At 41.4% G+C, this 14,799-nt stretch overlaps 1 protein-coding gene across 1 annotated transcript in view; it reads left to right on the top strand.

The window, feature by feature from the left end:
• SLC35F1 (solute carrier family 35 member F1) overlaps positions 1-14,799 on the top strand; it is a 375,104-nt gene that overhangs the window by 331,668 nt on the left and 28,637 nt on the right. The window contains exon 7 of the mRNA XM_050949787.1: positions 2,939-3,093. Within this exon, the coding sequence (XP_050805744.1) occupies positions 2,939-3,093 (155 nt within the window). The remainder of the gene's footprint in view (positions 1-2,938; positions 3,094-14,799) is intronic.

The following is a 14,799-nucleotide window of genomic DNA, read 5'->3' as shown; positions in this document are numbered from 1 at the left end:
AGTAAAATAAGTATTTTTTTTCTGGAGCTGCTAGCCTTGTAACCTGGGCTATGAAAGTCAAATGGCATTCTTTCTGGCTTACACACAGTCACCAATAACTGTCACCCAATTGAAGTGGATTATAGGTATAGTTAAGGGGCAAATAAGATGCCATTTTTTACACTTAACCTTCAGAGTACAACCACAATGTAAGCATTCTTCTGCTGGAACCAGAACATAGTTTGAAAAAGTGACTCTATGAAAATGCAGTTAATTCCCTGACAGAGTATCTTAATATGAAGAATGTAATGTAAAATGCTATTGTTCATAGAGACCCCAATTCATCAAAGCACTTAACTTTAAGCATGTACTTAAATCCCATTGAAGACAGCTTGGTGATATATTCTTCATTTCCAGTTGCTTTTACAGGCTTTCAGACTGCTCTTAGCAATGAGTATTTGCACCTGTGCCCTGCCAGCTCTCTGGTGGTTTGCAGAGTGTTTCATGGAGCGCCATTGATGTGATGACTACTGTTTGAGAACTGCTCGCCTAAGGGCTGGAGTAACTTCTTTACCTGAACGGGTCTGAAGCCAGGAATAAAGAAGCTGAAGTAGTGCAATTTGCTGAAAATTTGTCATTAGACCAAATTATACTGCCTTTTGTGGAATCATTGTCCCAACACAGAATGGCAGAGGTGGCATAAAGCACTCCTTTAAGTACCGTATGTGGGAGAATCCCATGGATACCCATGTACAGTGCTAACCATTAAAATGTCACTATTTGCTAACAGGCACAACATTCACAACAGTGATTTCATATTCTAAGTCTAGATTGAAATTGTGATATCAGTGTGTGGTAACTTTAGGCATTTGCTGATCTCTTAGGCTGACCACTATATATGTTTTATACAGAGCTATACTTCTGTTGAACTGCTTCTATGAGATCAAAACCAGGAGTATTATGGCAGTATTTATCTGCTGGGTAGCCTTTTTTTTTTTAAAGATATAAAATCAGCAGGACTTTATTCATTGTTATTATCAGTTAATTCCCTATTTTGTACTTTCAAGTCTCTGGGAATCAGATTCTCTGCAGTTTTAAGTTAATGCCTCTGAAGGGTGGCATGAGTCTAAATTTAGTTCATGCACACATCGCAACATCCAGTAGCAGGGGAATTATCATTTGCTTGAGTGCAGATGAGTGGAGAAGTTGAGTGGGTTTTTTTTGTTTTGTTTTTGAAACTTGCTTTGGGATTTACCACCAAGTAATTGCTGCTGTGAATTCTTCCCTGGTAGGGCTTCAGATGGTTTTTTTGTAAGTGAAATTACTTTTTTAATAGAATGTATTATTTATATTACATCAGTGCCTAGATGTCCCACTGTGTTAGGAACTGTACAGACACGTAGTAAAAGACAGTCCTTGTCCTGAAAAGCATGCAATTTAAATAGACAAGTCAAACAAAGGATGGGAGAGTAAATAGAGGCACAGAGACGTATAGTGATTTGCCCAAAGTCACATGAAAGATCAGTGACAGAGCCAGGAACAGACTCCAGATCTCTTTATTCCCAGCCCAGTGCCCTGTCCATGGACGGTACTTCATCTGCAAGTGCAGTATAATCCATTTTATGGGCCTAATCCTGCAATGTGCTGAATGCCCTCAACTCCTGTTGAATTCAGTGGGAACTGAGCATGTTCAAAACCTTAGAGGATTAGGTCCAGTTTGGAGGATGCCCCAGAACACACTTTCATTTCCCATTAAGAGGAATTCACAATTAATAGAAGATACTATTTTAATAGTAAAGCTATTCTCATGGGAACTACAGAACACTTTGTGTTATTGGACTAGTCCAAAACTGTTGAAAAGGCAATATTTGCACAGGGATGGGTAGTTATCTTGCTTCCTGCTCGACGGCAGGGGCATCTGCAAGACACACAGCATAGCTGCTTAATATGTCTAAGAGGCGATGAAAATATTCTATCATGTAAAAATGAAGCCAGCCGCACACAGTCACCTGGTGATCTTCTGAATGAGTAAAGAGAGTTTTGATGAAAACCTACCTGAGTGACTGATACTCTAAATGTCATGGAGAAACTTCAGTGTCTCTATGCAGACTGCCTGACAACAATCCAGATGGACTATCCAACCATAGCATCTGATGTCAAGGTGAAGCAGCATTGAAGAATTGCATTCATCCAGTCAGGGCACAAAAACATGGACACCCCAGCGGGCAGCATACAAACTATGTGCCCAGTCAAAACAGCATGAATGTCTAATTTAGAATATTCACAGCAAACCCCTGTCAAACAAGCTACAGGCCAAAAATTATTCACAGAATTTATTATTTGAATAATTTTGAATATCCAGCACATTTGAATAAATTGTGGTGAGCTCACAGACAATTCAAAAACAGAACAGGTGTAATTTGTTCTATAAATAATTCATTATGAATTAGACACCAAGTTCTATTGATTGTGTGATTGTCCTAATGAATGACAAACCTGTAGTCTGCCAGGTCCCATCACTTACACTATTTATACCACACCAGGCAAGATATCTGCGAAGCAGTTATTAGTACACAGGTTTCGGTACACATTTCTCATATTTAATCAGCCATATTTGCAGTTGATTTACATTGATGTAGCTCACTGACTTCAATGGAGCTGTAACAGCTTACATCAGCTGGGGAGCTGGTCCTGTGTGATTTAGACATTCGTAGCGATTCCATGATTTATTAGAGGATTTTACATTTCCACTGTATAGTACATATTTATATTAATGCTCCAAGTATGTCCATAAATATATACACAGGTTAATAATTTAAATAAATGCTCTTTGAAAAAAATATTCTTAATTCTTTTTTAAGCAGTGTGACTTTCTTCTTTCTCACAACACAAATTCAGGCAATATGAGACCTTTGGATTATCCGTGGAAGATCATTTTATCTTGTTCCTCTTCCCTCAGGGTTGCTGTATGTTGGCTTTAGTGCCTGTATGTTTGGCCTCTACAGCTTCATGCCAGTGGTCATTAAGAAAACCAGTGCTACTGCAGTCAACCTCTCCCTGCTCACAGCAGACCTGTACAGCCTGTTCTGTGGATTATTCCTCTTTAACTACAAGGTAAATTGAATAGATTATGTATCTGAATGATGACTCTGTCTGAAGTAGCGTCAATGCCGAGAAATGAATCAGTCTAAGGACCACAACAGGAACTGCTGTTTTTTTTTAATGGGTCTATGCAGTGAAGTGGAGAACTTTTGATGTATCTGTTATTACTTATTAAAAGTGCAGTCTTCCCCATACTCTCCTTTCCCCCAATGTAAACCAATTTTTGTGTGCTTCTCCCTTGTTCTGAAATTACCACCTCTGAGAGAGAACCTAATTCAGTCTCCATGCCTACTTAATCCCTCACCCCCATCCTTGACCAGATCCAAACTTGTGTATGAGAGGAAAGTCACTTTATAAACCATTAACAGATCCCACATATTTCTGCAAGATGATGAGCTTGTTTTGTGTTTCACACGGTATCTGAAATAGTTTTAACATTGAATTATTTTTGCATAATGCCTCTTGACTGTCCAAAATATAGCTGCAAAAATGTTCTTTTTGTCAGCTGTCCCAGTGGATTGGCTGTTAGTGTATCAGAATGTGAAGGAGACTTATGTTAAAGTCAAACCTCTAGCTCTCAAGCCATCTGATATTTAGAACATGGCATAGGCCACAGTCCAGACCTCCAGTTGCAAGGGATTATGTCACACTATTCAGAACCCTCCCTGGGTGGCCATCTTAAAAATGGCATGATGCTCTTGGAGGCAATTGCTATGTAGACATGATTTATTCAGAAAAGGGAGGTGACTTAATGGGGAAAATGATGGCCTGGAAACTAGTGGAAGGAAATGAAAAAATGATGATACTGACCTGGCAAACAATCCAGAGTCAGGGTTTAATGTGTCTGAATGATGAGGAAATGTCCACATGCAAAACTTCAGGGCCCAACCGAAGAACAAAAATTCTTATTTGCCTATTTTTTCATGCTAATGACTCTTCAAGGGCATTGCAGATATCAAATAAAGATGCGTATGGAATCCAAAATGAAAATAAAAACACACTGGAGAGGGCATTTGCTGGAGCCCGGGACTGATTAAGGGATATGGAATCCCTGACTTCTAGATCACCAGTTCAAATCACTAGTGACTGAAATGTGTTACTATCTTATGGCTGCTTGGAGTCTTGTAGTGAAATGTGCTTAGTGGTGTCAGTCCAGTTTTTTGTAGACAAGTGGCCACATCACCAAAAACAGAGATGGGCAAACCCAGGGTGGATTTGGTTTTGCAATGTCGTTGGTCATTTTGCCTTAACAAAGCCATCCATATTCCACAAAAGGAGATTCAGATCCAGGTCCCATTTTGTCCAAATCATTATAATTCTGGAGGGTAGCAAGAATTGGATACGTGATTTTAGTTTTGGCTCCAGATAGAGATGGACAAAAAGATGTGTGATTTTGGTTTTGCAAAACAAACCCTGGTGCTGGATCTTAGTCCAGTTTTACCTGAACCCTAAAGTACAGGGGATGGATAAATGGTTCCAGTTTTGTTTCATTTCTATAAAATATATTTTAAAAAAATAATCAACTGATACCATTGCCAGGAGTCCCAGCCCAGACTTTGAGGACTGAATTATCATGAAGATTGGCCCACATTCATAAGCTCTTGTGGGCATGAATTTTCTGTTATATGCGTGTGTGCAGTGCCTAGCACAATGGGGCCTTGGTCTCCACTCAGAGATGGTGATTGCTACCATGAGAGATATAATTAATAACAATAGTATCATGATCCCTCCAGTTGGAAGCCCAGTTGGGAAGTGTGGAGAAGCTTGCCCTGCCTCTGCACCAATGCAGTATCAATCTCAGTGCTGTCAATCTGTCTCCTCTCACAATCTTCATGGTCGCAGGGGAGGAAAATTTAGAAAGAGGAAAAGGGTAAAAGAACTGGATTAAAATTCCGGCTCTAGCTGTCTGAACATTTTTTACATATCAAATTAATTTCTCTTGTTCTGATCCTTAATCTGATCTTTTCCTCTGGTTTACTATCAGGTATGATTTTTATATGAAGAAGAGCTATGAAGTGGGCTCCTTGCATGAAATAATGAAGTCTAATACATATACATCAAATGACCTAAATTAATTCCCCTTCTAGGACGGCATGTTTTCTAGTTTCAGAAAAGCTGTTCTGTTCCCAGCCCAGCTGTACCTCTTCTTCTGATGCACTGTTTTTTCTATTTATTGCTGTGCTGACCAATGGGTGAAGCCCCACTTCACAGCAAATGGCTTTATGCTAAATTAGAATAATCTGAGTGGTTTACTGCCCCTTACAGAATATAATTTTATGAGGCTTTCAAGAAACAGTTATGATTTTTCCCTGTTCCACTACTTTTATCACCTGACAGCTTTATTGCACCTACAGCAGTAAATCTATGACAATCCATGGAAAATACAGGAAATGAGTTTTACTGGGCTTACAGCCTCAGAAACCAAACTGAAGAAGAGATTATATTTGAAGTGTTTTGATTTGTTAATATTTCAGCTTCTTACAACAAGGACTCATGCTATCTTGATATATAGGACAGTAAGCTTATAAATAAACCAAAATCTGTATGTATTATATGCACCGCATATGCTAGTGTCTCTATTATATTGGCCAGTCCCCAAATGTTAGTCTGTAGTAAACCAAAACTATAGCATGTATCTCAGAATCAACTTTAATGGAGGATTAATAATGTAATAAGTGAATTTTATATATTGCGATAGATTTCTGAGTATGCAAATTGCAGTTCTTTTTTAAAAAACTAATCAAATTATTTGAATTCTGCCAACTAATGCAGTCATTTTTTTTAAATCAGTAACTGAGTCCAAATGTTCTGCTTGTGAGACAAAGATGTTTATCAGTGCCCTGTCCAGTAGCTGCATAATTCTCATTACTGAATTAACAGCGTAAGCATCGCATTACACATTTTCATCCCATTTATCCCCCTGCCTTCTGATCCTTCTGGCCCAGGTACAACCCTTTGACCTGTCTCTCAAGAGTGATCTAGCTATCTCCCTACTTGAAAAATAAGGTCCATCAGGATCCTAAAACTGAAATAAGATAAGGAATTAAAGAAGTTGTTTGGTTTTCTTATTTATATCATATTGAATCAGGCCACACACTGTCCCAATCTCTGTCTAGGTCTCTCTCTTGTTTTTTAGCTTCTGTGAAATACATTTGTGGTGGCAGGGAAAATGAGTGCTATACGGGATGTGATGTGGTGGGCAAATTCCACGCTAGCCCAGCCAGGGAAAGAGTTAATTCCTACCAAACAGAGCCAGGCAGAGGTCCTATTATAACCTGTGGATTTTACTCAGCTTGCACATCAGAATACATACTTAAGCAGGAAGAGGTAGCAAATTGGGGGTGTGCGGGGAAACAGCGTGCCTCTCTCCTCCAGTCTGAGGAGTCCACCGGGTGAGAGACTGAGGAGGCAGTTTGTTTGGACTTTATTTCTTTTGATTTTTTTGTTACATGACCCTGGCTTACTTGACCTCTTTCAGTGAGTGAACAGATCAATCTGGCCTAAGTGGACAGTTGTACTGTGGGATGGTACCCCAAGTAGAGGTGGCTTCATTTGACTGGAGAGCCAGATATAGAGAGCCATGAAGACTGGGTAACATACATACACGCCAAGGAAAAGAGGGAAGCAGTGGAACTAAGTGACCTGAGTCAGGAAGCGGAGAAGGCTTGATGCTTGGAGTGGGTGCCTGCTTCCTTTTTAGGTCCCAAGCTGGAACTTCCAGTAGAGGGCAGGCTAAGCTGCACCTCCCCTTCAACCACACCATATCAAAACAGGAATTGTCACCTTGCCCCATTCCCACAGGATGTGAGTAAGGTTGCAAGTTTGTCACGAAGGTCACGGAAGTCATGGATTCCATGACTTTCTGAGACCTCCATGACTTCTGCAGTGGCCAGCTGCACCAGCCGCTGCTGGGCAGTCTTGGGCCACTGCTTCCCCCCCTCCACCCACAGCAGCAACAGGAGTTTGGTTGGGGGAATGAGGGTTGGGACATGGGAGAGGATGAGGGCTCTGGGTGGCTCTTACTTGGGGGCAGGCTCCCCGGAAACGGTGATATCCCTCGGCTCCTAGGTGGAGGTGAAGCCAGGGGGCTCTGCATGCTGCCTCCACCTGCAGGCACTGCCCCCACAGCTCCCATTGGCTGTGGTTCCCCTGAGAGATGTCACCACTTCTGGGGAGTCATGAAGCCTGGTAGGGAGCCTGCCAGCCCCGCCAACCCCCCTCCCCCACACCAGCGTGGGTCCCGGGCAACTCACCGCCACCCACTGCCCACAGCACAAGCAGGGGTCCCAAGCCCCCCTGAGCACCTGCAGCACCCCACCCCCATAAACCTCCCCCATGAGCACCTCTGGCACTCCCCCAAGCACCCATCTCCCAGCACCCATGGCACCTCCAGGCCACCCCGCTCCCCAAGATTTAGTCAGGGATGTATAGTACAAATCATGGACAGGTCATGGGCCATGAGTTTTTGTTTACTGCCTGTGACCTGTCCATGACTTTTACTAAAAATACCCACCACTAAAACATGGCCTTAGATATGAGTAATTCCCATTTACTTTAATGGAAGTTACTTGGAGCAGAGATGGGAGCAGAGAAGAGAGAGAATCAGGTCTCTGGTCTTATAGTGGAGCCTAACTGGCTCTTCATGTGTATTCCAAGTTACCTGTCTCTTCCTGCGTGGAAACATCTGTGAAGCTAATACTTCCCCTGTTCTTGCAATTCACACTGGGATTGTGTCTGTCCCCTATGCAAGTGTGTATGGGGAGGGAAAGTTCTTGCCTTCTGTTCTGCCATTCACACTTGTGCAGGGCCAGCCACATTCTGTCCCTTAGTTTCATTATAGTGTCAAGGTTGCTGCTATATTTCAGACTAATTACAATTTATATATAAGGGATTTTAATTTTTTAAAAAACTATATAAAGAAAATGTACAGACACGAAACAATGAAGGCAAAAATAGAGTGAGCTATGCCCCTCATGGTCACGTGCATTTTACCAAAGTCCTGCAGCATAGGTAGCCCTTTAGTGTGAAGAACCAGTAGAGGGGATGTTATTTACTTTGCATTACATTTTGCCTCCATCTTGCAGGTTCAGTTCTTCATCTGCTGCCCTAAACTATTGTGTCATATTGCTGTAGTCTCTTAAAAAGCTTTCACCTTCCACACTAAGCTAGCTCTGTTTTGGAGATGTTTTCCATATCCCAGATTTGGAAAGTGCTTTGAGAACATCCAGAATGGAAGATGCTAAATAAATGCAAGATATTTTTATACCATATCGGTATTGCAATGCCTAGGCATACTATGGGCTGAAATAAGGACATCAAGGTAGCCTTAGTGACATGACCCTGGAAAGTATAATTTAATAGAGTCATAGAGTTATCGGCCATAAGGGACCTCCTATATATACAGAAAGGCATCCAGTCTTGATTTAAGAAGATCAAGAGATGGAGATTCTGCCACTTCCCTCAGTAGTTTGTTCCTGTGATTTATCACCCTCACTGTTAAAAAAATTGTGCCTTTTTTCCCGTTTGAATTTGTCTGGCTTCAGCTTCCAGCAATTGGGTCTCATTATGCCTTTCTCTCCCAGATTAAAGAGCCCTGTAGCACCCAGTACTTTCTCCCCATGACAATACTTACCTGCTGTAATCAAGTTACCTCTCAATCTTCTTTTTGATAAGATAAACGGATTGAGCTCCTTGAGTCATTCACTGTAAGACATTTTCTTCAGCCCTTGAATCATTTTTGTGACTCTTTTCTGTGCTTTGTCCAATGTTTCAACATCTTTTCTAAAATGTGGACACCAGAACTGTACAGGGTAATCCAGTATCCATCCCACCAGTGCCACACAGAGGTAAAATCACCTCCCTACTCCTCCTCACTGTTCCCTTGTTTATACATCCAAGCAGGGCTGGCTCCAGGCACCAGCGCAGCAAGCAGGTGCTTGGGGCAGCCAACGCAAAGAGGCGGCACGTCTGGGTCTTTGGCGGCAATTCGGCGGCAGGTCCCTCGGTCCCTCTCGGAGGGAAGGACTTGCCGCCGAAGTGCCGCCAAAAAATGAAGCAGCGGTGGTAGAGCTGCTGCCGAAGTGCCGCCAATCGCGGCTTTTCTTTTCTTTTTTTTTTCTCCTTGCCACTTGGGGCAGCAAAAACGCTGGAGCCGGCACTGCGTCCAAGAATCGCATTAGCCCTTTTTCTACAGCATCGCACTGGGAGTTCACGTTGAGAGTTGTTTGTACACTATAACTCCTAAATCCTTGTCAAAGTTATTGCTTTCCGGGATACAGTCCCCCATTTGGTAGGTATGGCCTGCATTTCATGTTCATAGATGTATGACTGCATTTGGCTCTGTTAAAATGTGTTTTGTCTAAATAGGCCCAGACTTCCAAGCAATCTGGATTGTTCTATGTGACTGCCCTGTTCTTATCATTTTTTACCACTCCACTAGTCTTTGTGTCATCTGCGAATTTTATCATCAGTGATTTTATATTTACTTCTAGATCACTGATGAAAATGTTGAACAGCACCAGGTTCCTGTGGAACTCCACTAGAAATTAAATGTTGGTTCTGGGGTAGGGGGTTGGGATGCAGGGAGAGGCTCAGGGGTGCAGGGTCTGAGTGGCGTTTACCTCAAGTGGCTCCCGGAAGCAGTGGCATGTCTCTTCTCCGACTCCTACACAGCGGCGTGGCCAGCCAGTTCTGCATATTGCCCCATCCGCAGCACCACCCATTGGAGCACTCAGGGGGCCATTGGAATGTGTAGGAGCTGGAGGGGGACTAGGCTGCAGCTTCCGAGAGCCACATGGTGCAGCTCCCAACCCTGCACACAGGCTGGATTGTGGAGCAAGGCCATGCAGTGGCTTCCAGGAGCCACGTGGTGCAGACCCAGACCGTGCGCCCCAGCTGGAACACCAAAGCAGGGCCATGCTGTCATAAACAGATAGCTAAGGGTTAAAGTCTCTTTCACCTGGAAAGGAGTAACCTGAAACACCTGACCAGAGGACCAATCAGGAAACAAGACTTTTTCAAATCTGGGTGGAGGGAAGTTTGTGTGTGAGTCCTTTGTTCTGGTCTTGTGTCTGTCCCTCTCGGCTGTGAGAAGTGATTTTTCTACCTCCTGTTTCTAATCTTCTGTTTCCCAGTTGTAAGTACAGAAAGGACAGTGGTTTATATGTTGGGTTTTTTATGTATTTACATGTGTGTAGTTGCTGGAGTGTTCTGAATTGTATTCTTTTTGAATAAGGCTGTTTATTCATATTTCTTTTAAGCAATTGACCCTGTATTTGTCACCTTAATACAGAGAGACCATTTTTATGTATTTTTTCTTTCTTTTTATATAAAGCTTTCTTTTTAAGACCTATTGGAGTTTTTTCTTTGGTGGGGAACTCCAGGGAATTGAGTCTGTAGCTCACTAGGGAATTGGTGAGAGGAAGAAGTCAGGGGGAAAGCTGTGTGTGTTAGATTTACTAGCCTGACTTTGCATACCCTCTGGGTGAAGAGGGAAGTACTTCTGTTTCCAGGACTGGAAATAGGGAGGGTGGAATCCCTCTGTTTAGATTCACGGAGCTTGCTTCTGTGTATCTCTCCAGGAACCCAGGGAGGGAACACCTGGAAGGGAGAAGGGGGGGAAATGGTTTATTCCCCTTTGTTGTAAGACTCAAGGAATTTGGGTCTTGGGGTCCCCAGGGAAAGTTGTTGAGGGGACCAGAGTGCCCCAAAACACTCTAATTTTTTGGGTGGTGGCAGCTTTACCAGGTCCAAGCTGTTAACTAAGCTTGGAGGTTTTCATGCTAACTCCCATATTTTGGACGCTAAGGTCCAAATCTGGGAATAGGTTATGACACATGCAGCAGCTTCCAGGAGTCACATGGTGCAGCCCCCAACCCTGCTCCCCAGCTGGAGCACTGGAGTGGGGACATGCGGCTGCTTCTGGGAGCAATGTGATGCAGCCCCCAACCCTGTGCCCCAGCTGGAGTGCCAGCAAGCCCTAGAGCCTGCTCCCCAGCGGGAGCTCCTCAGCCATCTTAAAAGAGCTCACAGGCCGGATCCAGCCCACGGGCCATAGTTTGCCCACCCCTGATCTACACAGTTACTTTTATCAACAAAATAAGTAATCTCCTCAAAAGATTAAATCAGTTTTATTAGACAAGGGCTATTTCCATCAAATCATTAATTTCCCGATTGTAGAATACAGCGTTCTCTGGCTGTCACTGATGCACCAGTACCATCAATGCCAGGAAATTAATGTATGATATCCCTGGGTTTATTATTTCCCTTCGTTTTTTGTTTGGCTTTTTTATTGTTTGGGATTTTTTTTTCTCAGCCTTAACTTAATGTTAATGTCAGCTTTTAAAATTTCATACTCTTCATTTTCAAGCATATGTTGTACTTTAGTTATTTTAAGTAAATTGTATTCTCAGTAAATAATCTAAGCAGTTTATTTTACATTTTCTGCTAGCTAGACCATGCATGCTGATTATGTTCTGCATCAGCAGGTCCAGTCACACTATATTATATCATTACCTAGCAAGCCAAACACAATAAATTATATTCTGAACTGGCAAATCCTGTTTTATCCAAGATTTAGCCATGAAAATTCAGATATTCTGGACATAGCTACAATTTATTAATCAGGACAATTTGGCTATTACATGGATAACCAAAAAAGTCACAAATCCTGCTGTAAAAGCTAGTAAAATAGGGATTACAAGGGAATCAAGAATGTACAAATAAACACGTGACATTCAAAACCCTTTTAGTATTAGAGTCTTGTAAGTGTTATAGGTTCAGAAGAGGACATATTTCGTATTAGCTCTAATATCAGTTTCTCCATGGAAGACTGTGGATGGGTATTTCATAAACAGTTCAAGAAACCTAACACAATGAAAAGCTGTTTTTCTAACATGATAAAAAAGTACAGAGTGCTAGATTCTGATCTCATTTATGCAAGTGTCAATCCAAAGTAACCCCAATGAACTTTGGATATACACTGGCTTAACTGGGCCATCTGGCCCTAAGTAAGAAGCTATTAAAAAAAAATACCAAAAAAAACCCCATAGAATTGCAGCAGAAGAATTAGGAGCTTTCGTTGAAAAGAAAGTCTCTAAATATCTGAGCCAAGGCCCATGAAGTCAATAAGAGTCTTTCAGCTGACTTCAATGGACTTTGGGTCACGTCCTAAATTGGCAAAATCTGATACTTGAGAAGGAAGTCTAAAAGTACTTGATAGCTTAAGGACTATAGAAGGCTGCCTTATGACCCCCCTCTTATATGTTCCATTTTAACATATGAAGAATATAAATGAAGCAGTTAGGCACCAGCATGGTTAAAAACACTGGAATTCTTCAGCCTTCACTTTTTCACTAAGAAACCTCAAAGTGCTTTACAACAAAGAGTTAAAACAGCCCTTTTTCTTCTGTTCACAAAAGATGGTTATTTTCTCTATTTTTTCGCCTAGCAATAGTCAGTCAAATTGATCATTTGAAAGAATGTCCTAAACATCTGAGAGTGATCAAACAATTTCAGAAAAAGGTGTTGCTTTTTGGGGGGTTTCTTTGTAAACCAGAGTAGGAGAAAAGGTTTGAACCAATACACATGTTGCATTTTCTTCTGCCGCACTAAGGGCCTGAACCAAGGCTGATTTAAGTCAATGGAAGTCTTTCCATTCTCTTCAATTGCCAATGGATTGAGCACTAAATTTCAAGATCTGACAGGTGCTCTGCCGCTGGTCCGTTATTGTAGGTTGAGTTGGAATCAGGGATGGCTAAACAAATAGTGCAAGGGATAAGGGCCAGCAGTGACAAGAAATGGGATTATAAATGAATACAGGTGTGTAGGTCAGATGTTACTACTGCTGGCTGCTTTTGCTTGAGAACAGGCAAGCGTTCACAATTCCTTTTCTATCCTGGCTGAATTATTATAACTCAAAACATTTGTTTACAGTTATCCACTGATTTTTCAAATGTCAAGAACCTGTATTTCAGGATATTTTCTCCATAGATAAGTTTATACTGCAAGCTCTTTGAGCTTGGGACAATGTTTATCTGCAAGCTTGATCAGAATCTCAAACAATTGGGCCCCTATCCTGATAAGGGCCTCTGGACACTGCCACTACAAATATGTCATATTAATTATGCTAATGACAAATACCATTGTTAGTGATTCAAACTATTGATGATATATAGCAACCTGATAGTTTATTTTACTTTTACTTTCTCTTCCAACCTATGAAATCCCACTTACTGTAACTCACCTTCAATAATGCGGTTACTATTAAGCAACATGGTGAAATTGTACTGTTTATGTGCCTTCCATCTGAGCAGACAGAGTTCCAAATCAATGCCTGAATTTTTTTTTAATCAATTAGAGACCAATTCTAGGGAAAAATCAGACTTCCAATCTTGAAAAACTGGCTTGCAATTCAAGAAAGTTAGAGATGTTTTTAGTTGCAATGAGAGCCCCTTGTCATTCTTTGCTCTCTCCTCATTGGAAGAAACAGGAGCTAGTTTTGGTAAGGCCATACCAGGTTATCCTCTGGTATGACTCTGTAGAGCGCTAACTCATAGTATAAAATTCTAAAGTGAACTTCAGGGAAGGGTGCAAAATGGAAAATAACATGCTTCCTAACAAGACATTTCATAGTCTGACAGTAGATTGTTCGCAACTTCACACTGAGATGCTAGTTCTCTGAAAAAATTGCTCCTTCTTTTGCATGCTATCTTGTATTTAAATTTATTATTCATAAATCATAAACCAATGAATTGTGAAATAATTTATAACTGCCATTTTCTGGCCATCAAAATGTACTGCATAACAGGCTGCAACTGTAACATAGAGGTAATATGGAGGTTTCCATTCCAATAAATCACTTTTTCAGATGCTGTTACTTCACAAACATCAATTGCCATAGGCTAAAATAATGTTTTAATGAATTGTTTCAATTTGGATTTTTGGATTTTAGTTTTAAAAAGACTGTTCACAATTAGTGTAACACAACACCAAGCCTATGATTGCATCTACTTCATTGTCAGGGTACTATAGCTGCCTTTTTTCTGATACAAGATTAATGGTATGTTGACTCCATGATTTAGAGGGGAGGGTTAGCTCAGTGGTTTGAGTATTGGCCTGTTAAACCCAGAGTTGTGAGTTCAATCCTTGAGGGGGCAATTTAGGGGCTTGGGATTTAGTTGGGGATTGGTCCTGCTTTGAGCAGCAAGTTGGACTAGTTGACCTTATGAGGTCCCTTCCAACCCTAATATTCTATGATCTTTTATTATTCTAGGTTGAGTGTATGATTGATAAGGACTAAGGATGACAGCAGTGTTCTGGACTTCGATACGCCAAAGTTGTATATCAGATTGTAGTGATGTCTCTACTATGGCCCTTACTTTTGAGAATCAGTAGATCATTGGCCAGAGTAACTTTTTTTAACCAGCTGTCCTCTGAAAGAAAGATGCTGCTTCTCCAACATGTAAAAAATGGACGCAAAACCTTATTATGCCCTGGTTCTACACACTGCTGAGGTAGCACTGCCTTGTTGAAGTAGCGCGTGTGTGTGTGTGGGTGTGTTGAACTGCATATCTCTATCACCAGAAGGAATTATTTAACTGTGTTTATCCCAGAAGGGTACTGTAGAGAATATAATAGCACTAGGGATGCTGAAGTGCTATTTGGTGAGTCCAACTTGTGTAATTTAATTATCTTAATTTTTAAGCAAGACTGTGGATT

This window comes from Gopherus flavomarginatus, chromosome 4 (assembly GCF_025201925.1).
Source record: "Gopherus flavomarginatus isolate rGopFla2 chromosome 4, rGopFla2.mat.asm, whole genome shotgun sequence".
Taxonomy (NCBI): Eukaryota; Metazoa; Chordata; order Testudines; family Testudinidae; genus Gopherus; species Gopherus flavomarginatus.
This window is presented reverse-complemented; position numbering and strand designations above follow the sequence as displayed.